This window comes from Lemur catta, chromosome 10, assembly GCF_020740605.2.
Source record: "Lemur catta isolate mLemCat1 chromosome 10, mLemCat1.pri, whole genome shotgun sequence".
Lineage (NCBI taxonomy): Eukaryota > Metazoa > Chordata > Mammalia > Primates > Lemuridae > Lemur > Lemur catta.
This window is the reverse complement of record NC_059137.1, coordinates 88,894,843-88,922,024: the sequence shown is the minus strand read 5'-3', so window position 1 is coordinate 88,922,024 and position 27,182 is coordinate 88,894,843. Positions and strand designations below refer to the sequence as shown.

General features: G+C 36.6%; 1 protein-coding gene across 1 annotated transcript in view; it reads right to left on the bottom strand.

Moving 5' to 3' along the window:
- Nucleotides 1-14,672: 14,672 nt before the first annotated feature.
- Nucleotides 14,673-27,182, bottom strand: part of LOC123645733 (translation initiation factor IF-2-like) — a 29,805-nt gene continuing 17,295 nt past the window's right edge. Inside the window, exon 3 of the mRNA XM_045562160.1 lies at nt 14,673-15,385. Within this exon, the coding sequence (XP_045418116.1) occupies nt 15,343-15,385 (43 nt within the window). The 3' untranslated portion in view covers nt 14,673-15,342. The remainder of the gene's footprint in view (nt 15,386-27,182) is intronic.

The window sequence follows — 27,182 nt, the reverse complement described above, 5'->3', positions numbered from 1 at the left end:
GTTAAAAAGCAGTTGGTTGTAACTACATTGTTTTACTTCTGGGTTCTCTATTCTGTTCCATTGGTCTATGTGTCTACCTTTATACCAATACCATGCTGTTTTGGTTACTATAGTCTTGTAGTACAATTTGAAGTCAGGTAATGTGATGCCTACAGATTTGTTCTTTTTGCTTAGGATTACTTTGGCTATTTGGGCTCTTTTTTGGTTCCATATGAAGTTTAGGATTATTTTTTTCTAGATCTGTGAAAAATGATGCTGCTTACATCAAAAAGGCAAGAGAGATCACAAATTAACAACCTAATATCACATCTTTAGGAGCTAGAAAAAGAACAAACCAAACCCAAAGCTAGCAGAGGAAAAAAAATAACAAAGCCCAGAGCTTAACTAAACAAAATGGAAACAAAAACCCAATACAAATGATCCATGAAACAAAAAGTTGGTTCTTTGAAAAGATAAACAAAATCAATCGATCACTAGCTAGATTAACCAGAAATAGAAGAGAAAGGACTCAAATAAGATCAGTCAGAAATAAAAAGGAAACATTACAACTGATACCACAGAAATACAACATACCATCCATGACTACTATGACAACCTCTACACACACAAACTAGAAAACCTAGAGGAAATGGATACATTTTTGGAAACACCCGACCTCCCAAGCTTGCATCAGGAAGAAATAGAAATCCTGAACAGACCAATAATGAATAGTGAGATTGAAACAGTAATAAAAAATCTCCCAACAAAACAAATCCCTATACCAGATGGATTCACAGCCAGATTACACCAGGCAAACAAAGAACTGGCTCCTATTCTACTGAAACTGTTCACGAAGGAGGGAATCCTTCCTAACTCATTCTATTAAGCCAGTATCATCCTGATGCCAAAGCCAGCAAAGGACACACACACACACACAAAAAAAAAAACCACAGACCAATACCCCTTATAAAAATTGTTGCAGAAATCCTCAACAAAATATTAGCAAACCGAATTCAACAGCATATTAGAAAGATAATTGAATTTGGTTTGCTATATGATCATCTCAATAGATACAGAAAAAATGTTTGATAAAATCCGCCATCCCCTCATGATAAAAACCCTCAACAAACCAGACATAGAAGAAACATACCTCACAATTATAAAAGCCATATATGGACAAACCCAGAGCCAACTGAATTCATACTGAATGGGGGAAAGTTGAAATCATTCCCCCTAAGAACTGAAATGAGACAATGGTGCCCACTGTTACCCTTCCTATTCAACACAGTACTGGAAGTCCTAGCCAGAGCAATCAGGCAAGACAAAGAAAGGGCATCCAAATCAGGAAAGAAGAGGTCAAACTATTCCTGTTTGCTGACAATATGATCTTATACCTAGAAAACCCTAAAGACTCCACCAAAAGGCTCCTGGAATTGGTAAATAAATTTAGTAAAGTCTCAGATTACAAAACCAATGTACACAAATCAATACCATTTCCATATACTAATAACAATCAAGCTGAGAGTCAAACCAAAAGTTAATAGCATTTACAATAGCTGCAAAGAAAATAAAATACCTGGGAATAAACTTAAACTAAGGAGGTTACAAGGAAGAACTACAAAACACTGATGACAGAAATCACAGATGACATAAACAAATGGAAAAACAGCCCAAGCTCATGGACTGGAAGAATTGACACTGTTAAAATGTCCGTAACTGTCCAAAGTGATTTACAGATTCAATGTAATTCCCATCAAAAACATGATTTTAATGGCTACTGAGTAGTCTGTCTAGGATTTATTAATACTCATAGTTTGAAGTATGCATCTCAAAATGTGAACAGTGGTTACCACTACATAGTAGGGCTAAGCATGCTAATTCTCTGCATCATATTTTTCTGCATTTTACAGAATTTTGACAATGTACATTTATTGCTTTAAAATTTAAAAAAATACACCAATAACTGACTCAAAACAATCACATAATCAGAAAGATGAATTGAACTAAAGAAATTTATACCTGGGAAAAATGACCAAAAAGGATGAGCACACAAGAATAAGCTTGTCCAGGGTCCCACAGCAAATCAGTCAATTGCCCAGCCCAACCTCTGCTTCCAGGATCTTGACAGGGCACACCCCTCTCAAGGATGTCTTTATGGATACAGACGGCACTCACTGGTTTGACAGATGTAGTTTTATTAAAGAATGCATCTGGTAAACTGCTATGTTAAGACCCTAACAGATCCTTATTTTCTTCTCAAAAGCTTGAGGGATATTATGAAGCAATTGAAGTACTAAAAGCAAAAGTATGCTTTACTGGAGTCTATATACATTATAATTAGAACTCAAGTGATAGCTTTCATACTTGCTGCATTATTTATAAGCCTGCTAGTTATATACTCTTTTTTAAAATCCCCAACAGGGCCTTACATAGTACTACCAACATAATGTTGTCCAACAGGGCCTTTTGCTGTTGTTTTTTGCGTTTGCCTTTGTTGTTCTTTGTTTTTCTAAAAAAACTAATTTTAATATTTATCATTTTAATTCATGCCAAATAGTAATAGAAACAAAAACAGCATCCCTTGCCCTCCCCTCCCTATTGCTCGCTGGTCTTATACAGTCATAAGAAGACATAAGAAAAACCATGTTAGACTTGTTAAGCTATTTCCCTTATCATTTACCTGTATATTCCCAAGTGACATGCATGTGCTGTTATTTCTTAATTACTTATTTTAGACATCATCATTTGTCTTCCTGTTCTGACAGATATAAATTTAACTCAAGTGTACTTTTCTCTCCCTTCCCTTGCCCTCCGTATAATTATACCACAGTTGTTGGGTTTGTATTATTATTTGTATCATGTACATAGTATTCACATGAGCCAGGTAGAATACAACATTTTCTTAAATTATCATCTCTTTAAAAATAACTTAGTTTTCTACATACCTATCCTGTAGTCTTCCAGTGTGCTGTGTGAGCTGCCACGAGGCTCTCTGTCTCAGCAAATCCATTGGTTCCATGACTTCCCACTGAGCCCTCTGTCTTCCTGCTCGGCACTGGCTTGTGTGCTTCCTGGACCTGTGGCATGACTTGCTCCAAGTCCTACCTTGGATTTCCTCCTTTCAGGTTCCGCGCCTTCCATGCAACTGGTTTACAAGCTTATTTTCCTGGAACACTTTCTCCACTGTCATTCTGGGAGAGGGCAAAGATGGTAAACTTTTGAATGCTTGAATGTCTACAAATGTCTTTCAGTTGACTGAAAGTTTAGCTGAATATAGACTGCTAGGTTGAAACTATTTTCCTCTGAATGTGGGGATAATTTTTCTTTGGTTTCCCAGAGCTGTTGGTGAAAGTATGCTGTCATTCTGATTTCCCTGTCCTTACACGTGACCTGTATGCTTCTCTGTGCACAGCACTGTCCAACAGACATAGAACACAAGCCATCTATGTCCTTTACAACTTTCTAGTAGCCACTTTAAAATAAACTAAGAAGAAACAAGTAACATTAGTTTTAATAATGTTTTATTTAGCCCATGTCAAAAATATACTATCATTTCAACATGAGAGCAATATAAAAATTATTAAGATATTTTACTTTTTTGTGCTAAGCCTTCAAAACTTAGTGTCCATTCTATACTTACAACACATCTCACTTCTGACTAGCCACATCTCAAGTGCTGAACAGTCACCTATGGCCGGTGACTACCACACTGGACAGTGTGGACTTACCGGCTTTCAGGATTATCTCTTGATCCCTAATCTACTGAAATTTCCAGCCAATATATGTCTAGGTGTGGGTTCTTTTCATTGTGCTGGGCATCTATTGGGCCCCTTCAATCATACAGTGTACTTATACACTGGAATTCTGAGAGGTTTGCTTGAAGAAGAAAGAAGGAGGAGGAGCATGAAGAGGAAGAAGAAGGGACACAGGAGAAGCAAAAGGAAGAAGAAGAATATTGTTATTATTACTATTTTTGTGCCATTTCTTCCCACCCTTTTTTCAGTTCTTCTTTCTGAAACACCTATTAGATATCAGACCTTCTAGATTGATTCTTTAAATTAATTGCTCTTTCTCTATTATCCTTTTCCATTTTATTTCCCTTTTGTACTACTTCCTGGGAAATTGCTATTACACTGTAACCTTTATTTGATGTTTTTAGTTCAGCTGCCATCATTTAAAGTTTCTTGAATTTTTTCTTGTTCTCTCTTACAACACCTGTTTCATGAATGCAATATCTTCATTTATTTGTCTGAGGATATTAATAAAGGATTCTTAAAGTCTTACTCTGTTCTCTTCATCACTTCTGTTTCCCCTAATTTCTGGTCTCCTGGTACTTGTTTGTATGGATCTGTCTACCTTTGAGTAGCCAGGAGAGTTAGGGGAGGGGCCTATACCTGACAACCAGAAACAATCTAGGAACAGCTTAAGGAAAAGTATTTCATTGTTCAGTATGCAGCTTTAGTATGAGTGTTTCCTTGTTCAGAGTGCAGATTTAATTTTAACTCTCCCTCCTTCCCTTTCTTTTTTTCAAGCTCTGAACCCCACCTCTCCAGTGTGTTTGGTGTCTGTGTCCAGAGGAGCCGCTAGCCTCAAGGCCTACAGAAACCTATAGTCTCTGGCCCGGGGGCAAAAGGCGTGGCAATAACCTCACCGCATGCACGTGTTGGCGGCAGAGGGGGCCGCACAGCCGGGCATACCTCACTCCCATCTGCGCTTGCGCCCTGCGCAGGCCCTCGGGGCAGGGCTCAGCTGCTTCCACTCAGCCAAGTCAATGACCTCTGCTCTGTGGCTCCTCCCCTCCAAAAGTATCTGTGGAAGTCCCTTGTCTGTTCACGTTCCCTTCCTGTTTTCTTTATCGCATTTAATGTATTTTGTTTATTCTGTTCCTCTAATTTTAGTGAGGTCTCAGGAGGAAGAGGAGATTAAAATGGTTACTGTATCATCTGCAATTCTATGAAAAAGACATCTGCACTCAAATGTTTATAGCGGCACAATTCACAATTGCAAAGATGTGGAAACAACCCAAGTGCCCATCAATCCATGAGTGGATTAATAAAATGTGGTATATGTATACTGTGGAGTGCTACTCAGCTATAAGAAACAATGGTGATCTAGCACCTCTTGTATTATCCTGGATAGAGTTGGAACCCATTCTACTAAGTGAAGTATCCCAAGAATGGAAAAATGAGCACCACGTGTACTCACCATCAAATTGGTTTCACTGATCAACACCTTAGTGCACATTTAGGAATAACATTAATCGGGGGGCAGATGTGGGCGGGGAAGGGAAGGGGAGGGGAGTATACATACATAATGAGTGCGATGCGCACCGTCTAGGGGATGGACACGCTTGAAGCTCTGACTTGGGGGGAGGGGAGGGCAAGGGCAATAAATGTAACCTAAACTTTTGTACTCCCATAATATGCTGAAATAAAAAAGAAAGTCCTCCATTACAGACTTTGTATGTATAGTCTGCTCCTGATTTTTGGTTAGAAAAAATAATAATAGCATCCATTATGAAAGCTATGTCTACATGACATACTATAATTTGCAAAAGGTCTATGGTTATATTCAGTACAATATGCCAAAACCAATATAATATGAAATATTTTATTTTGGCACAGTCATTTCATGGAGAAGTATTTGATCATTACATCGATTTTTAAAAGATAGAAATGGATAATATTCAGAACAGTACTATGACTGATTATTTTCTTTCCTGATTGCTAACACAATTTGGTTGATAGCAATTGTTCTGAGAAAATTTTGCCAACATTTAAAAAATATAAATGAAGATTTGGTTAGTAGTCAGAAAATAACCTTCCCAGAAAGAAATTGCTGTGTTTAAAAAATATAAACTAAAATTCTTAGCTTCGTCTTATGCAAAATTAGATTTTTAAATTTTGTTTACTCATTAATATTTTATTTACGTTATTTTTACTTAATTAAATAATTTTTATGTACTTGTCAGGATTCTTCAGAAAATAGACGGTATACTCTTCCGGGATTTAGAAGAGGATCTCTTGAAGGGCCTTTTTCCAGAGGTGTGGGCAGGGCTAAAGGAACCAACAGGAGATGTTGAGGGTCCCAGGAGCCAGCAAGAGTGGCCCGAAAGGGCCAGGGCAGGAAATGGTGTTCGTGGCCAGTGACCGCTTCAGCTGTCATCTCAGTGGATTCAGCCCAGACAGGCAGGGAGAGTATGGAAGTAGAAATCACCTGGCACCTTTCTCTTCTTGCTCCTGGACCTTCCTTCACCTACTGACTAAACCCAATCAAAAGCAAGAGAAGGAGACATGTGGGAGGTGCCCACCCGCAGGGGCCCCGCCCCTAAGGCTCAGAACTAGAGAACGCCAGAGAACTAGAGAGCAGGGTGGGGAATGGGGCAAAGGAGCAGAACCTGCTGCTCACAGTACAAACTTGTCGGTGTAGGCTTAATTTGGAGAGAATTTAAAAACTATTTGGTAACCGTAGGACTTGGCATAATGGTATCTTCCCATTCCAACTGCTCTCTGAGGTTTCAATTCACTATTCTCTTTAGGTTTAGAAATTCTATGTGCCAAGCAAGGACTACTTGGTGGTTCTGCTTGAAAAGAACCTATATTTACACATTTTAGATTTTCTGGTGAGAGATGGAAATTATAATTTCTTTACAACTTAAGTATAACAGAAATGTTTATATTTTTCCTTAAACACTTTATATAGTGTTAACAATTTAAAATGTAAGTGAAAATCCAATTCTCAAGTCTACCATTCCAACCTTCTCATTTAATTTGCTGACTTCTTTGTGCTTCACATTTGAAATTTAATGATCTCTTAATAAAATATTTGTATTGATTTTCTTTTACTACCTGTGAAGGATGGCACTTTTAGCAAAGTCTTAAACATGTTAATAAAAATTCACTTTATTATTATTTTTTACTTTGATTTCATGGAGCTATTTGAGGGTTAATCTTTTGGCCTTTACATATGTAGAACTCCTAGGCCGGGCGCGGTGGCTCACGCCTGTAATCCTAGCACTCTGGGAGGCCGAGGCGGGTGGATCACTCGAGGTCGGGAGTTCGAGACCAGCCTGAGCAAGAGCGAGACCCCGTCTCTACTAAAAATAGAAAGAAATTATCTGGCCAACTAAAATATATATAGAAAAAAAAAATTAGCCGGGCATGGTGGTTCATGCCTGTAATCCCAGCTACTCGGGAGGCTGAGGCAGTAGGATCGCTTAAGCCCAGGAGTTTGAGGTTCCTGTGAGCTAGGCTGACGCCACGGCACTCACTCTAGCCAGGGCAACAAAGCGACACTCTGTCTCAAAAAAAAAAAAAAAAAACTCCTTTGAGTTCAATGGGTGTTGTGTGCATGGAGAAACTTGAAAATTGGGCCTTTGGTTTATTTCTGGAATATTCACTTGAATTGCCTCTGCTTAGTTTTCAAAAGGTGGCTTCCCAGTTCTCTATTCATTTGTGCACTGCCCCTCTCTTTCCCTTTGTAAATTTGGACAATTCACAATTCAAAACCTCAACCCTCTCTTTAGTTTCCAGAAGTTCTGGTCTATGAAGCACAGTTGCTTAGCAACAGGTTAACTAGCTGTTCCTCTCTATGGTGGACTACAAAAGAGCTGAAAACAACCTCCACAAACTCTTATTTATCAAAGGAATATAAATGCAATTTCTTGCACTATATTCTTGATGGACTGTATAATGTAATGTCTGTCTTTAAACTGCAGCAAGATAGAAAATATGTTTTTAAAAATCAAATGTTTCTTATTAAAATTTGCATGCTTGATTTTAAAACAATCCTTTTGCTTAAAAGTATTCCTTTTAATGAAATAAATTTATCCCCTAAATTTAAACCAAAGAAAATGGACACGATTTTAAGCTGATTATAAAAATTCCAAAATACCTTTTCTTTTCTTTTTCTTTTTTCTTTTCTTGTTTTTTTTTTTTTTTTGAGGCAGAGTCCTGCTCTGTCACCCTGGCTAGAGTGCTGTGGTGTCAGCCTAGCTCACAGCAACCTCAAACTCCTGGGCTCCGGCAATCTTTCTGCCTCAACCTCCTGAGTAGCTGGGACTACAGGCATGTGCCACCATGCCCGGCTAATTTTTTCTATATATTTTTAGTTGTCCAGCTAATTTCTTTCTATTTTTTAGTAGAGATGGGGGTCTCACTCTTGCTCAGGCTGGTCTCGACCTCCTGAGCTCAAACGATCCACCCACCTCGGCCTCCCAGAGTGCTAGGATTACAGGTGTGAGCCACCATGCCCGGCCCCTCAAAATACCTTTTCTTATTAAAGTTTGTTTCTTATAAATAGTATTTGGAATAGAAAGATTGGTGACAAAATAATCTTCATATATCTTGTATCAAATTAAATATACAGCAGAAGCTAGTTTGGGATTCACAAATGCAGTACTACGGCACTTTGATAAATCAAAGAGTTTTAAAAAACATCTTTAAGAAACTCTAAAGTGAAATTCTATTGAACTGAAGAACAAATAAAACTAAGGTAAATTTGGTACTTTCTCATTTAGCAATAAGGAACCACAACATTGCAGATTCTTTTTTTTTTTATTTCAGCTTATTATGGGGGTACAAAAGCTCAGGTTATATATATTGCCCATGTCCCGCCCATCCCCCTGAGTCAGAGCCTCAAGCGTGTCCATTCCCTAGACAATGCGCCTCGCACTCACCATGTAGTCATACCTCCATCCCCTCCCCACCCCACCTCCCCGAGTCAGCACCTTCAAACATGAGCATTCCACAGACGGTGCACAACGCACTCATCATGTAGGCATACACCCATCCCCTCCCCCCACCCCCTGCCTCAGTCTGATATCCAGTTGGTATCATTCCCCGATGTGCATTTAGGTGATGATCAGGGAAACCAATTTTCTGGTGAGTACATGTGATGCTTGTTTTCCCATTCTTGGGATACTTCACTTAATATAATGGGTTCCAACTCTCTCCAGGAGAACCAAAGAGATGTCGTATCACCGTTATTTCTTATAGCTGAGTAATACTCCATGGTATACATATACCACAGTTTACTAATCCATTCGTGAATTGATGGGCATTTGGGTTGTTTCCACATCTTTGCAATTGTGAATTGTGCTGCTATAAACATTCGAGTGTAGGTGTCTTTTTTATAGAATAACTTTTGTTCTTCTGGGTATATGCCCAATAATGGGATTGCTGGATTGAATGGTAGGTCTACTTGAATCTGTTTAAAGTATCTCCATATTGTTTTCCATAAGGGTTGCACTAGTTTACAGTCCTACCAGCAGTGTATGAGTGTTCCTGTCTCTCCGCATCCACGCCAACATGTATTGTTTTGGGACTTTTTGATAAAGGCCATTCTCAATGGAGTTAAGTGGTATCTCATTGTGGTTTTCATTTGCATTTCCCTGATGATTAGAGATGTTGAACATTTTTTCATATGTTTGTTAGCCATTTTTATATCTTCTTTTGAAAAATTTCTATTCATGTCCGTTGCCCACTTTTTGATAGGGTTGTTCAATTTTTTTTTACTGATTTTCCTGAGTTCTAAATATATTCTTGTTATCAGTCCTTTATCTGATGTGTAGTATGCGAAAATTTTTTCCCATTCTGTAGATTGTCTGTTTACTCTCGTGACTGTTTTTTTGGCTGTGCAGAAGCTTTTTAATTTGATCAGGTCCCAGTTATTTATTTTTGTTGTTGCTGTGATTGCCTTAGGGGTTTTCTTCATAAGTTCTTTGCCTAGGCCAATGTCTGTAAGAGTCTTTCCTACATTATCTTCTAGGATTCTAATAGTTTCCCACCTAAGGTTTAAGTCTGTTATCCACCGTGATTTGATTTTTGTGAGAGGTGAAAGCTGTGGGTCCTGTTTTAGTCTTCTACATGTGGCTATGCAGTTTTCCCAGCACCATTTATTAAATAAGGAATCTTTTCCCCAGAGTATGTTTTTGTCTGCTTTGTCAAAGATTAGATGACTATATGAGGATGGTTTTATATTTGGATTTTCTGTTCAGTTCCACTGGTCTGTGTCCCTGCACTTGTGCCAATACCAAGCAGTTTTAATAATCACAGCTTTGTAGTATAGTTTGAAGTCTGGCAAATTAATACCTCCCATTTTGTTTTTGTTGCTTAAAATTGCTTTTGCTAAACGGGGTCTTCTCTGGTTCCATACAAAGCATAAAATTATTCTTTCTATATCTGTGAAAAATGATGTTGGTAATTTAATAGGGATTGCATTGAATCTGTAGATAATTTTGGACAGTATAGACATTTTAACAATGTTGATTCTTCCAGTCCACGAGCAGCGTATGGTTTTCCACCTATTTACATCCTCTGCTATTTACTTCCTCAGTGTTTCATAGTTCTCCCTATAGAGGTCCTTTACCTCCTTAGCTAAATATATTCCTAGGTATTTTATTTTCTTTGTTGCTATTTTGAAGGGTATTGAGTCTTTAATTTGGTTCTCCGTTTGACTGTTATTGGCATATATGAATGCCTCTGATTTGTGTGTATTGATTTTGTATCCTGAGACTTTACTGAATTCATTGATCAATTCCAGGAGTCTCTTGGTTGAATCCTTGGGGTTTGGAAATCAAAAGATTCTTTGAATTAAACGACAAAGGAGACACAACTTATCAAAATCTGTGGGACACAGCTAAAGCAGTCCTGAGAGGAAAATTTATTTCCATAAATGCCTATATCAAAAAGACAGAAAACTTACAAATAGACAATCTAATGAATAGACTCAAAGAGCTGGAGAAGGAAGAACAGACTGACCCCAAATCCAGCAGAAGGAGAGAAATTATTAAGCTCAAATCAGAACTAAATGAAAAGGACAACAAACAAACCATAAGGGAGATTAATAAAACAAAAAGTTTGTTCTTTGAAAAAATAAACAAGATTGACACACCTCTGCCTAGACTAACCAAGAGCAGAAAAGAAAAAACTCTAATAACCTCCATCAGGAACATGAAAGGAGAAATCACGACCGATGCCACAGAGATACATGATATCATCTATGAATTCTACAAAAATATTTATGCACACAAATTGGAAAATGAGGAGGAAATGGACAAATTTTTAGAAACACACAACTTTCCCAGGCTCAACCAGGAAGAAATAGAATTCCTGAATAGACCAATATCTAGATCTGAAATCGAAACAGCAATAAAAAACCTTCCCAAAAAGAAAAGCCCTGGACCAGATGGGTTCACACTTGAATTTTACCATACCTACAAAGAAAAACTGGTGCCCATCCTACATAAACTATTCTCCAATATCGAGAAGGATGGAATTCTCCCCAATACATTTTACCAAGCCAACATAATTTTAATACCAAAACCAGGAAAGGATGCAACAAAAAAAGAAAACTACAGACCAATATCCCTTATGAATATAGATGCAAAAATTCTCAATAAAATCCTAGCAAATCGAATCCAAGTGCTTATCAAAAAAATAATCCATCACGACCAAGTGGGCTTCATCCCAGAGATGCAGGGATGGTTTAACATACGCAAATCTATAAATGTAATTCACCACATAAATAGAAGCAAAAATAAAGATCATATGATCCTCTCAATAGATGCAGAAAAAGCATTTGACAAAATTCAACACCTTTTATGAAAAGAACACTTAACAAAATAGGCATAGATGGGGCCTATCTAAAAATGATACAAGCCATATATGACAAACCCACAGCCAACATCATACTGAATGGGGAAAAATTGAAAGCATTCCCACTTCGAACTGGAACCACACAAGGCTGCCCACTGTCCCCATTACTTTTCAACATAGTATTGGAAGTCCTTGCAAGAGCTATCAGGCAAGAGAGCAGAATCAAGGGAGTCCAAACATTGCAGATTCTTTACCTGCCAAACTGTTCTAAAAATCCCTCTTGCTAGAGAAAGAGAGAAAAAAATATGTTTAAACTACTTGGGAAACCCATACACACACAAATACACGTGCCTGTGCACACACACACACAGATTGCCTACAAACAAAACAAAAACCCCTCAAGTTTAAATTTTATAAGATTTTTAAAGTTTGGACACATCTTGTGCTGGCCAAGATGGAGTAAGCACACTACAGCTTAGCTCTCCCACTCATCAGAACTAAGAATTCTGGACAAAACTAAATAACAACTCCCTGAGGACTCTGGAAAATAAACACGGCAGGCAAATTGGAAGGGGGAGGGTGATAACACGTGAACAAGCCACTGATTCAGGAATGTGTTTTCCAGTTTTCTGTCCTTTTGGGGGGAGTGGAGACCTTGAGTGGGGGTAATGGGAGAAGGGATAGGGGAAGGGAGGAGGTTAGTTTTCTATTCTTTTAACCCTCTCAGCTTTGACACAAAGGTGGCCCGGTCGAGGAACTCCCCATTTGATGTGTGCTGAAAAAAATCCAAGAAAAGCCTTGTCTTTCTGGCCTCCCAAGGACCATGAAAAGGAGCCCCTGTGAACCAAAGTATGCAGGGGAAATCCCTGTGTTCTCTTTCTCTCTCTCTCCTTTTTCTTTCCCAGTCCTGTTGTGAGGGAGACCCTAGTCAACACACTATGAGCAAACAGGACAGGCAACAAAAACTCCAAGAGGTTCCTGTGAGCCAAGCAGTGTGTGCTGGGGAATCCTAGAGAAGAGAGAGCTACTAGTTCTGTGTATGAGCTAGCGTAAGTGCTGGGCTCAGATCTAAACCGCACGTGCACAGACCCAAGGCAGTGGATGAAGTCCTGGAGACTGCCACTGCAACCGTCACCACAGAAGGAGACACGGAATTTGCGGTCTGAACCTCACTGGGTTGACTGCCTGCTTAAATCAGTATTTTCCAGGGGATTTTCATAGGTTGCAGAATCTCACAACATGCTCTTCAAAATATTCAGTATATGATCCAAAATTATTAGATATTCAAGGACCCAGGGAAGTATGACCTATCCACGACAGAAAAGAGAATTAACACATGTCAATCCAAAAATGACTCAGATGTTGGATCATCAGACAAAAAGTTAAAGCAACTATTAATATTATAACCATGCTCTTAAGATGAAAAGAAAGATAGAAGTTCTTGATAGAGACATAGAAGCTATGGAAATTCTGTATGGGAATTTTATAACTGAAAAATAATATTTCGGAAGTTAAAAAATATAATGGGTGGACCTAATGAAAATAAAAGTAGAAGCAGTTAGTGACTTGAAGACAGATCCACAGAAATTAATCAATTGGAGGAATGCTGAGAAAATGGATTAAACAAAGTGAACAGAACTTCAGGAACCTATGAGACAAAATCAGAAGATCTCATATTTCTGTCATTGAAGCCTCAGAAAGAGAAGAAAGCAATTGGTACAGACATACACAAAAGATGTTTTTAGAAATAATTGCTGAAAACTTTCTAAATTTGATGAACAATATAAATACACATTCAAGAAACTCAGCAAAATCCGGAGAAGATGCACAGCACATCATAATCAAACTGCTGAAAACCAAAGATAAAAAAATCTTGAAAGTAGCCAAAGAAAATAACACATTAGTTATAGGCAAAAACAATTTGAATTGCAGGCAATTGTGATAACTAATCAAAAATCATGTAGGCCAGAATGCAGTAGAATGGTATCTTTAAAGTACTCACAGAAAAGAATCATCAACCCAGAATTCTATAACAAATGAAAATATTCTTCAGGGATTACTGAAGAATTCTAAAATATATCCACAAATTCATTGATGATCCTCCCCTCAGAAGTTGGAGCCTAATTCCTCTCCCCTGAGTATGAGCTAGAATCAGTGACTGACTCCTAATGAATAGGGTATGGCAGAAGTGACATTTTATAATTCTGAAATTTTAGTTATTATAGTTTAGTTAATACCAATCCTGTCACAACATGGTTCAAATTTGAGTTGCCAGGGTATATTAGCTGTAATTGCATGAAGTACAAACTTTATGCTAGTTCTCCAGCCCACAATTCGCTCCATAAATAACAGATGTACATTATGATCAGTGACTAATCATGTCACTTCTTTCCAAAGCCTGTGGGTGATTGGTCACTGTGCATCTATGTTCAGTTCACACACAGATAGCAAAGTGTGAGTTGTGTCATAAACACAAGATGCCTCCCAGTGATAAACTCACATGGCATTTTCAAAAAAATGGCTATTCAAAAGAGAAAATTGACCAACAAAAATAAAAGTACAGCAAAGAAATGAAAACTGAAAACACTCAAAGTGAAATGCAAATCAAACAGAAACGGGGCTGTTGAAGAAATAGTTTTCCGTGGAGATGCTGACGCTGCTGCCGCTTCAGAGGCTGTCCATGTGCAAGCCAGGGGAACTCAGTGAAGGTGAGTTTACCACATAAACGAGGAGAGTGGTTGTGATAAAAAGGATGAAGATGTCCCAGAGGAAGGGATGTCTGCAAAACCTTCACATTAAAGGGACTTGGAGAGACTTTACAAAATTGAAATCTCAAAGGATAAAATGTTGGAAGCTGATCCAAACTCAGGAGCATGATGAGTTGTTAAAACATAGCAAAGGTGCTGGCTTCATACCATCAGGTATATACAACTTATGAGGAAGACAAGCACTGTTCAAATGCTTTTTGGTAAGTTTTTATGAAGACATCAAACACTTTAATTCCTAGTGTTGCTAGTGTTTAAAATTATAGTGTACAAAAATATTAATTTTACTATTTTGTTTATTTCCTTATGCATTTATAACAGTATAAGAGTCTTTAATGTTTTGAAAGAAATTTTCAAAAGCCACAAAATATTGAAATTTTACCCATTGATTATTAAGAGCACAATGTCAGTGTTAATGACACACTGTCAGCTTGGACGGTCATTTGTTACAATTCCGATCTGTTGTGCAAAGTGAGGACTGTTTTATGTTGGGAGACTGTATTCTGCTGAAATGCTCTGAAGAATGTTTCATTTTTTGTTTTATCAGGCAATCAACCTGGTTATCTACAGACCGCAAATCCTGCCTTGCCTTCTCTTGGTGATCCCCGTGTCAGTTCAAGGTGCTGCCCTGTGCTCCGTGGGCTCTGCCTTTGTATGTGCAGCTCCGGGCTGAGCAGGGACCTGTGTCAGTTCATGCACAGAATAGAGAATTCCGTGCCAGGTCTCTCCTCTCCAGGATTTTCCCCAAGACTCCCTGGCTCCCAGAAGTCCCCTTTTCCTAGTGCTCTGGCTTAGAAAGATGAGGTTTCTCTCTGATTATTACCTGCCCACACTATCCCCTGATTTTGCCAAAAGGAACTGTCCTCAGGCATGAAACAGGGAAAATCAAGATGGAGTCCATCCACATTCTTCAGACCACAGGGTCACTTCTTCCTGGTTTCTCTGGCTGAAAAGACAGGCTTTCTCTCAGAGGTACAGTTCACTGTGGCACTGCTTTGATCTCAGCAGTACTTCTCCATGACGAGGGTCATCTTTAGGTCAGGACTGAGAGAGAAGAAAGATCAAAAATGAAAAAAACAAAAACCAAAACCAGGGATTACTGCCGTATTTTCTAGCTTGCAGGGGCCCCATTTACCAGAATTTTTAAAGAAAGTTCCAGACTGTTTTCCCACCAGCAGCATATGAGAATTCTAGTTCTTCCACATCCTTCTCAGAACTTAATAATAGGCAATCTTTTAATTTTAGCCATTCTAATAGAGGTGTAGTAGCATCTCAATGTGTTTTTTTAAACAGATTTATGAAGACATAATTCAGGTACAAGTTACCCATTGAAAGTGTGCAATACAATAGTTTTTGGTATATTAACTTTTAAAAATTGTGGTAAAAATATATAACATAAAGTTTCCAATTAACCATGTTTAGGTGTACAATTCAGTAGCTTTAATTACATTCACAATGTACAGCCATCATCCCTATATTGTTCCCTAATTTTTATCACCTCAAACAGAAACTCTATACTATTAAGCAATAGCAATAACTCCCCATTCTACCTCCTCCTATTCTCTAGTAATCTCTGATCTACTTTCTGCTTCTGTGAATTTGCCTCTTCTAGATATTTCATATAAGAAGAATTATCTAATATTTGCCTGTTGTGTCTGGCTTATTTCACTTAGCACAATGTTTCCCAGCTTCATCCATGTTATAGCATGTATCAGAACTTCCTTCCTTTTTATACCTAAATAATACTCCATTGTATGATATACCACATTTTCTTTATTCATTCATTTGTTGTGGATACTTGGGTTGTTTTCAGCTTTTGACTATTGTGAATAATGCTGGTACGAATATTGGTGTATCTGTTTGAGTCCTGCTTTGAATTCCTTTGGGTATATACCTAGGAGTGGAATGCTGGGTCACATGGTAATTATAGGTTTAGCTTTTTGAGGAACTGAAATACTGTTTTCCATAGTGGCTACAACATTATATAATCCCACCAGCAATGCATTAAGTGTTCAAATTTCTCCAAATCCTCATCAATACTTATTTTCCATTTTTTAAATTATAACCATTCTAGTGTGTGCATCTCATTGTGATTTGGAATTGCATTTCACTAATGACTAATGCTGTTGAGTATCTTTTCATGTTTACTGGCTATTTGCATAACCTGTTTGGAGAAAGTCTATTCAAATCCTTTGAACACTTTTGAATTGGGTTATTTTTTGTTGTTGTTTTGTTGAATTGTAAGAGTTCTTTATATATTCTGCATATTAATGCCTTATTAGATATATGATTTACAAATATAGTTTCCCATTCTTTGGGGTGTCTTATATTCTCCTGATAGAGTTCTATGATACACAAAAGTTTTAAATTTTGATGAAGTCTAATTTAGCTATTTTTCCTTTGATTACATATGCTTTTGGTGTCATACTTCAGAAATCATTGCCTAATCCAAGGTCACAGAGTTTCACCTATGTTTTCTTCTAAGAGTTTTAGTTTTAGTTCTTACGTTTCAGCCTTTGATCCATTTTTAATTAATTTTTGTACATGGTATAAGGTAAGGGTCTAACTTCATTCTTTCGAGGATATGCATACCCAGTTTATTTAGTATAATTTATTGAAAACACTGTCACTTCCCCCACTTTGAATGATCTTGTCACCTTTGTTGAAAATCAGTTGACCATATATATCAATTTTATTTTGGGTTCTCTATTCTATTCCATTGATCCATCTGTCTATTCTTAAGCAAGTACCACACTGTTTTGATTATTGCAGCTTTGTAGTAAGTTGTGAAATAGAGAAGTATGAGTCCTCCAACTTTGTTTTTTCTCTTTCAATATTGGTATCACTCTTTGGGGTACCTTGAGATTTCATTTGAATTTTAGAATAAATTTTCTACTTCTGTTAAAAGCACCATAGGGTTTTTGTTTTGTTTTGGTTTGGTTTGGTTTTTGAGACAAAGTCTCACTCTGTTGCCCAGGCTGGAGTGCAGTGGTACAATCATGGCTCACTGCAGCCTTGAACTCCTGGGCCCAAGCCACCCTCCTGCCTCAGCCTCCCAAATAGCTGGGACTATAGGCACATACTACCATGCATGACCGGCTAATTTTTCTTATTTTTTTGAGAGACAGGGTCTTGCCCAGGCTGGTCCCAAACTCCTGGCCTGAAACAATCCTCCTGCCTTGGTCTCCCAAAGTGCTGAGATGAGCCACCAAGCCTGGCAGCCGTGGAGGTATTGATCCATAGATCACTTTGGGTAATACTGTCATCTTAGTAATATTAAATGTTCCAATGCATGAACATGGAATGTATTTCCATTTGTTTTTGTCTTTAATTTCCTTCAGCAATGTTTTGTAATTTACAAGTCTTTCACCTTCCAGATTAAATTTATTCCTATTTTATTCTTTCTGATGCTATTGTAAATGGAATTATTTTTTAAATAACATGTTGAGTTTGTTCACTGCAAGTGTATAGAAATACAACTAATTTTTTCATGATTTTGTATCCTGAAACTTTGCTGAATTCATTTATTAGGTCTAACAATATTTTTGTGGCTTTTAAAGGATTTTCTACATATAAAATCATGTCATCTGTGAATGGAAATAATTTTACTTCTTCCTTTCCAATTTGGATGCCTTCTATTTCTTTTTCTTAGCTGAATGCTGCATCTAGGACTTCCAGGACTATATCGAATAGAAATGGCAAGTGGACATCCTTGTCTTGTTTCTGATCTTAGAGGGAAAGCTTTACCTCTTCCACCATTACGATGTTAGCTGTGGGTTTTGCATATATGGTCTTCATCATATTGGTATCCCTTTTATTCCTAGTTTACTGAGGGTTTTTATCATAAAGGGGTGTTGCATTTTTCAATGTTATTTCTGTGTCAATTGAGATAATCATATGTTTTTTTCCCTCTTCATTCTAAGTACTGATTGATTTTTCATGCTGAACCACCCTTGAACCATTCCAGGAATAAATCTCATTTGAACATGATGCATAATCCTTTTAATATCATGTTGAATTCACTTTGCTAATATTTTATTGAGAATTCTTGCAAATATATTCATAAGGGAAATAGTTCTGCAGGGTTTTTTTGTTTGTTTGTTTTTTCTTGTAGTGTCTTTGCCTGGTTTTGGAATCAGGGTAACACTGGCTACACAGAATGTGTTTTAACATGTTCACTCCTTTTCAAATTTTTTTTTTTTTTGAGACAGGGTCTCACTCTGTCATCCAGGCTACAGTGCAGTGGGATCATCATAGCTCACTGCAGCCTCAAACTCCTGGGCTCAAGTGATCCTCCTGCCTCAGTTGTCTGAGTAACAGGGACTATAAGTGCATGCTACCACCCCCAGCTAATTTTTTTATTATTTGTAGAGATGGGGTCTCACTCTTGCTCAGGCTGGTCTTGAACTCCTGGCCTCAAGTGATCCTCCCGCCTCAGCCTTCCAAAGTGCTAGGATTACAGGCATGAGCCACCATGCTTGGCCTGCTTTTCAATTTTTTGAAGAGTTAAAGAAGGATGAGAATTAATTGTTCTTTAATGTTTCATGGAATTCACCATTGAAAACATCTCATCCTGGGCTTTACTTTGCTGGGAGGCCTTTAATTATTAAACCAATCTTCTTGTAAGTTATAGGTCTATTCAGATTTTCTATTTCTTCTTGAGTCAGTTTTGGTAGATTGTGTGTTTCTGTGAATTTATCCATATCATCTAGATTATCCAACTTGTTGAAATACAAATGCTCATACTATTATCTTATAATCCTTTCTGTGTCAGTAAAAGCAGTTGTAATATTCCCACTTTCATTTCTAATCTTAGTTATTTGAGTCCTTTCTTCTTTGTTTCTTACTCAATCTTTGTCAATTTTGTTGATATTTCTGAAGGACCAACTTTTGGTTTAGCCGATTTTCTCTATTTTTTCTACTCTCTCTTTTATTTATCTTTGCTCTAACCTTTATTATTTCCTTTCTTCTGCTAGCTTTGAGTTTAATTTGCTTTTATTTCTAGTTCCTTAAAGTATACAGTAGGCTGTTGATTTGAGATCTCTCTCCTTTTTAAAATATTTTAAAAATTATTTTTAATTGACACATAATAAGTATACATATTTATGGAATACAGTGTGATATTTTGATATATGTACACAATGTGTGATGATCAAATTAGGATAATTAGCACATTCATAACTTCAAACATTTACCATTTCTTTGTGTTGGGAGCATTCAAAATCCACTCTTCTTTCTCCTCTTTTAATGTATGCATTTATATCTATAAACTTCCATCTTAGCACTGCTTTTACAGCTTTCCATAAGTTCTGGTATGTTGCACTTTTGTTTCCATTTGTCTTGAGGAATTTTCTAATTTTCCTTGTGATTTCTTTTTTGACCCACTGGTCATTTAAGGATGTGTTGTTTAATTTTCACATATTTGTAAATTTTTCAGTTTTTCTCCTGTTATTCATTTCGAGTTTCATTCCATTGTGATCAGAAAAAATACTTTGCATAATTTTAATTTATTCAGATTTGTTTTGTAGCCCAACATGTGGTCTGTCCTAAAGAATGTTTCATGGACACATGAGAAGATGGTACATTCTGCTATTGTTGGGTGGCTAATTGGCTTATATTGTTGTACAAGTCCTAGTTTCTTATTGATGTTCTGTCTGGTTGTTATATCCATTATTAAAAGTGTTGAAGTATCTAACTACTACTATGGAATTATCTATTTCTTCCTTTAATTTTGTCCATTTTTGCTTCATATACTTTTCAGTATCTTTTTTATGTGAATTAATACAATATCACTCGAAAGTAAGCTAAAATGAGCTAAAGACATATACTATGACCCTAAAGCAGCCACTAAAATAGACTATGAAAAATAGTTACTAAAGCAACAAAGGAGACTAAAAAGAATCCTGCAAAATACTCAACTAATCCAAATGAAAGCAGAAAAAGAAAAAAAAAGGAACAAGGAACATATGAGACAAATAGAAAAAAATAGCAAGATGGCAGATTTCTAACATTTATAATTGTTATATCATCTTGCTGCACTGAATCATTTATCAATATGTAATGTTCTTGTTTGTTTCTTGTAAACTTTTTCAAAAACTTAGTTTGCTTTGTTTGACTATAATAATAATAGTCACCTCAGCTTAGTTTTGGTTACTATTTGCATGGAATATATTTTTCCATTCTTTCACATTCAATGTCATTGTGTACTAATATTTAAAGTGAATAACATGTAGACAGTATATTGATGAATCTTCTTTTTTGTCTGACCTTTTAAATCTGTGTTTTAATAGGAAAGATTAATCCATCTACATTTAATATCATTACTGATAAAGAAGAATTTACTTCTGCCATTTAGCTGTTTGGTTCCTATGTGCCTTATATCTTTTTTTTGGCTCCTCAATTCTTCTATTACTACTTCTTATTGGTGTTCAGCTAATTTTTTATAGTTTCCTTCTAGTCCTCATTCTGTATATTTTTTAGTTATTTTCTTATTGGTTACCTTGAGGATTACAAGTAACATTTCAAACTTATAACGAGTTTGTTTGAATAATAACTACTTAGTTTCAATAGATTACAAATACTCTATGCCTATATGTCTCCATTTCTCCCCCACTGTATTGTTATTGTCACAAATGACTTCCTTATGCATTGTAGTCCCATTAACATAGATCTATAATTATTGTTTTATACATTTTATTAATATAGCAAAAAGAGAAGTAACAAACCAAACCAAAAGTATGATACTATCCTATTTTCTATTTACCTATGAAGTTGCCTTTACTAATGTTATTTATTTTTTCTTATGGCTTCAAAGTACTGTCTTGTGTCCTTTCATTTCAGCTTGAAGGACTTTCAGCCTTTAGCATTTCCTATGTACCACATCTACTGGTAATGAACTTCCTCAGCTTTTGTTTGTCTGGGAATATCTTAATTTATCTTTCATTCCTGAAGTATGTAGACATACCTCATTTTATTATGCTTTGATTTATTGCACTTTACAAATATTGTGTTTTTTATAAATTGAAGGTTGTGGCAACCTTGCATTGAGCAAGTCTGTCAGCACCATGTTTTCAACAGAAAGTACTCACTTCACACTTCTGTGTCATATTTGGTACTTCTAATATTTCAAACATTTTCATTGTTATCATATCTGTTCTGGTAATCTGTGATCGGTGATCTTTGATGCTACTATTAACTTGTTTTAGGATGCAACAAACTTTGCCAACATAAAATGGCAAACTTAATTGATAAATGTTGTGTGTTCTCTCACTGTTCCACTGACCAGCTGTTCCTTTGTGTCTCTCCTCTGGCCTCCCTATTCCCTGAGACATAACAATATTGAAATTAGGCCATTCAATAGCCATATAATGGCCTCTTAGTGTTCAAGTGAAGGGGAGAGCTAAACATTGCTCACTTTACATCAAAAGCTAGAAATGATTAAGCTTAGTGAGGAAGGCATGTCAAAATCCAAGATAGGCTGAAAGTTAGGCCTCTTGCACCAAACAGTTATCCATGTTGTGAATGCAAAGGAATAGTTCTTGAAAGAAATTATAAGTGCTACTGCAGTAAACATGCAATGAAAATAAAGTAAAACAGCCTATTGCTGATATAAAGTTTTAGTTGTCTGGATAGGAGATAAAACCAGCCACAACATTCCCTTAAAGCCAAAGCCTAATCCAGAGCATGGCCCTGACTCTCTTCAATTTTATGAAGGCTGAGAGAGGTGAGGAAGTTGCAGGAGAAAAGTTTGAAGCTAGTAGAAGTTGGTTCATGAGGTTTAACATACTAACGGCCATGTGAGTTGTATTTAACTCACGCTAGTTTTGAGCCTGGAGCTTCATGAAGCATATGTAACTCACACGTCTCTTCACCCCGAAAGTTGGGTGAATTGTTTTTCAAGTTGCATATAATTCATGCACAGAACACAATATAGAATAATTTTTTCATTAAATTAGAAAGAATCATTTTGTTTGCAAAATTTTTATTCTATTTTCATAATACACTGTGACCCTTAGGAAAAAAAATTTTTTTATAGCATGGTGCTCAATGTGTTAAGGAACAAAGCCATCTCCATAATATAAAAGTGCAAGGTAAAGTATCAAGTTATCCAGAAGATCTGGCTAAGATTATTGATGAAGGTGGCTACACTAAGCAAAAGATTTCCAATGTAGATCAAACACCCTTACATTGGAAGATGCCATCTAGGACTTTCACAGCTAGAGAGGAGAAGTCAACACCTGGTTTCAAAGCTTCAAAGGACAGGCTGACTCTCCTGTTAGGAGCTAATGCAGCTGGTGACTTTAAGCTGAGGCCAATGCTCATTTACCATTTCAAAAATCCTAGAGCCATTAAGAATTGTGCTAAATAAACTCTGTCTTTTCTCTGTACATGAAATGACAAAGCCTGGATGACAGCACATCTGTTTACCACATGGTTTACTGAATATTTTAAGTCCACTGTTGAGATCTGCTCAGAAAAAAAGAATCCTTCAAAATATTGCTACTCATTGACAATGCACCTGGTCACCCAAGAGCTCTGATGGAAATGTACAAGGAGATTAATGTTATTTTCATGCCTGCCAATACAACATCCATTAGGGAATACATGGATCAAGGAGTAATTTTGACTTTCAAGTCTTATTACTTAAGAGAGACATTTTGTAAGGCTGTAGCTGGCACAGATAGTTACTCCTCTGATGGATCTGGGCAAACTAATTTGAAAACCTTCTGGAAAGTATTCATCACTCTAGATACTATTAAGAACATATGTGATTCAGGGGAGGAGGTCAAAATATTAACATTAACAGGAATTTTTGAAGAAGTGATTCCAACCCTCATGGATGACTTTGAGGCATTAAAGACTTCAGTGGAGGAAGTGACTGTAGATGTGGTGGAAATAGCAAGAGAACCAGAATAAGATGTGGAACTCAAAGATGTGCTGAATTTCTGTTGTCTCATGATAAAACTTGAATGGATGAGGAGTTCTTATGAATGAGCAGAGAAAGTGGTTTCTTAAGAGGAATCTATTCTTGCTAAAGATGCTGTGAACATTGTTGAAATGACAACAAAGGATTTAGAATATTACATAACTTAATTGAGAAAGCAGTGGCAAAGTTTGAGAAGATTGACTCTGATTTTGAAAGAAATTATACTTTGGGTAAAATGCTATCAAACAGCATCACGTTACAGAAATTCTTTCACGAAGAGTCAATCAATGCAGCAAACTTCACTGTTGCCTTATTTTCAGCAACTGCCGCAGTGATCCCAGCCTTCAGCCACTGCCACCCTGATCAGTCAGCAGTCATCAACATTGAGGCAGGACCCTTCACCACCAAAAAGATTATGACTTGTTGAAGGCTTAGATGATTGTTAGTATTTTTTAGCCATAAAGTATTTTTTTTTTAGGCAAGCATGAAAATGAGGTTTATTGAGGAGAGAAAAATAGGATTATAGGTCAAAAGCAAGATACAGGTTTACAGAGCATGGTATATATGCCACAGATGATGACCGGACCCATCATCACAGCAGGGCAAGCAAAAGGAAGGGAAAAGAGAGGGCTAGCCATAAAGTAATTTTAAATTAAGGTATGATCATTCTTTTTTATACATAATTCTCTTGCATACCTAGTAGACTATAATATAGTATAAACATAACTTGTATTATGCACTAGGACACACAAAAAATTGTTTGACTCACCTTATTGCAATATTTGGTTTATTGTGGTAGTCTGGAATCAAACCCCCAATATTTCTGAGGTATGCCTGTAGTTTTGCTGGATATAGAATTCTTGGTTGAGTTTTTTTTTCCCAGAACTTTAAGTATGTCTTGCCACTTCTGACCTCCATAGTTTCTGGGGGAGAAATCAGCTGTTAATGTTATTGGGGATCTCTTGTATGTGATGAGTTGCTTCTGTCTTCCTGATTTCAAGATCCTCTCTTCGTTTTGGGGTTTAGACAATTTGATGATAATGTGTCTTTGTGTAGATCTTGAGTTTATCTGGCTTAGAGTTGGTGGAGCTTCATGGAAATATTCATGTCTTCGTTAGATTTGTAAACATTTTGGCCATTATTTTTTCAAATATTTTTTCTGTCCCTTTCTCTGTCTCTTCTCCTTCTGGTATTTCTATAATTTGTATGTTGGTACACTTGGTAGTGTTTGACAGGTCCCTCAGAATTGGTTCATTTTCTTTATTCTTTTTTTCTTTCTGCTCCTCAGACTCAGTAATTTCAATTGTCTGTTTCTTTGTATGTTTTGTAATTTTTTATTATAATTGGACATTTTGAGTTGTGTTAACTCTGGAATTCTAATTTTTTCCCTCCTCAGGGATTGCTGATTATTGCTTATTGATGGCTAAAGCCATACATTTGTGACTTTTCCAAACTATTTTTGGAAAGCATGTGCTTCTTATTGTGCATAATCACTGAAGTTTCTGTTCCATCGTGGCTTCTAGGTCATCCAGTGATCTGACAAAGATTTTCTTAAATTTCTGGCTCTCAGAAAAGGGAAAAGTAAGTCCTTTTATTTACTTCTCTAAAAATATCCTCTTTCTCTTTAATCCTCTACAAAATAGTACTTAAAAATAAGTACATTCTCTAAATTCTCTCCTATCCAGGAAGCCCTTTCATCCTCTGGGGATTAGAACAAAGGCTAACCTCTGTGCTAGTCCCTCAGAGATCAAAAGCAGTGATCAGCAATTAAAATCTACAATCCCAGTATTTGAAGGACAAAGTCCTTCTTGCTCACCCTGGCTCCAGCAGGCCACACCAAAAACTATCTACTGCCCCCACTCATGCCTATTGGGGTGCTTGGGTATGAAGGATGGTAGCCTCCCACAATGCAAGAGCTCAAATTCATTGTAATTTAATAAAATTTACCAGCCCCTTTATTATGATCTCCCCTGGAAGCTGTTAAGTATTCTACCAGACCAGATTTCAAAATAGTTGCTTCAGACAGTTTCTGCCAACTCAGTTGTTTCTGTGGAGGGTTGGATTCCTGGAGCTTTCCACTCTATTGTCTTTCCTGATATCATTTCATTGTGGTTTTAATTTTCATTTACTTAATAACTAATGATGTTGAGCATCTTTTCATGTGTTATCACCTGTATAGTTTCTTTGGTAATGAGTCTGTTCAAATTATTTGGCCAAATTATATACTGGGGTTTTTAATTTTCTTCAGGCCCAAGATGGCTGCTGATATATTAGGGATTTTTTTCCTTGAGTTTTGAGAATTTTCATTATATATTATGAATACAAGTCCTTATCACATGTGTGATTTTTGAATATTTTCTACCATGATGTTTTTTAATTATCTTAACAGTGATAAGAGCAGAGTTCTTAATTTTGGTGAAGTTCAATTTTCCAATTTATCTTTTATGGACCGTGCCTTTGGCACAATCTAAGAAATACTTAACTAGCCAATGGTTACAAACATTTTCTTCTATTTTTCTTTCTGGAGCTTTTACAGTTCTGCATTATACATTTAGGTCTAACAATTATTTTGTGTTAAATTTTATATATAGTTTGATCATATTTGTTTTACTTCCATATGGATATTCAATTGTCTAAGTACCATTTGTTGAAAAGATTATCTTTCCCATGAATTGCCTTTGTGCTTTTGTCAAAAATCAATGAACCCCATAAGTGTATGGTTAGGTCTGGACTCCCTATTCTGTTACCATAATCTAATTATCTATTATAATGTCAGTATATACTGGGTTAATTACTCTAGTTTTATAGTCAGTCTTAGAATAAAATAATGTGAGTTCTCCACCTTTGTTCTTTTTTTTTTCAAAGTTATTTTGGCTATTATAGGTCCTTTGCATTTTCATATGAAATTTAGAATCAGCATATTGATTTCTATGAAAATGTCTGTTGTAATTTTGATTGGGTTTGTGTTAAATCTATATATAAGTTTGACATCTCAGCAATATCAAGACATCTGACCCAAGAACATGATATCTCTATTTATTTAGGTCTTCCTCAGCCCACACTTAAACGAAAGTGTTAGGAGCTGAATTGCGTTCCCCCTCCCCCAAATCCTATGTTGAAGTCCTAATTCCCAGTACCTCAGAATGTGACTGTATTTGGAGATAGGGCTTTTACAGAGGTAATTAAGGTAAAATGAGGTCATATGGATGGGCCCTTATCCAATATGACTGGTGTCCTTATAAGAAGAGGAGGTTGGGACACAGACATACATAAAAGACCAAGAGAAGACACGGACAGTAGATAGCTCTCTACAAGCCCAGGAGGCAGTTTCTCAGAAGAAACCAACCCCACCACTACCTTGATCTTGGACTTCTAACCCACAGAATCATGAGAAAATAAATTTCTTATGTTTAAGCCACCAGTATGTGGTACTTTGTTATGGCAGACCTAGCAAACTAATACAGAAGGGAGTAAACAAGGACATGCACAGGAGTTGGGAATAATTGGGAGATGCGCTAAAGGCTGCCTACCATAGCAGTATTGAAATCTCTGTAATTGTAGGTCTCCCTATTTTTCCTTCACTTCTACCAGTTTTCACTTTATATATTATGAAACTCTGTTGTTAGTTATAAAAACATATAGATTTGTTATATCATGTTGATGAATTTAGCCCTTTATCCTTATAAAACAACCCTTTTTATTCCCGGTATTATTCTTTGGTATTTTGTTTCATATCAATTTAGCCATTCCAGCTTTCTTTTGATTGCAGTTAGCATAGTTTATCTTTTTGTGTTTAACCTATTTGAGTTGTTTAAAAATTTAAAGTGGGTTTCGTCATATGAAGAATGGTAGCATATATCTGGGTCATGTTTCTATTTATCCAATCTATCTATGCCCTTAAATGAGGGTGTTGAA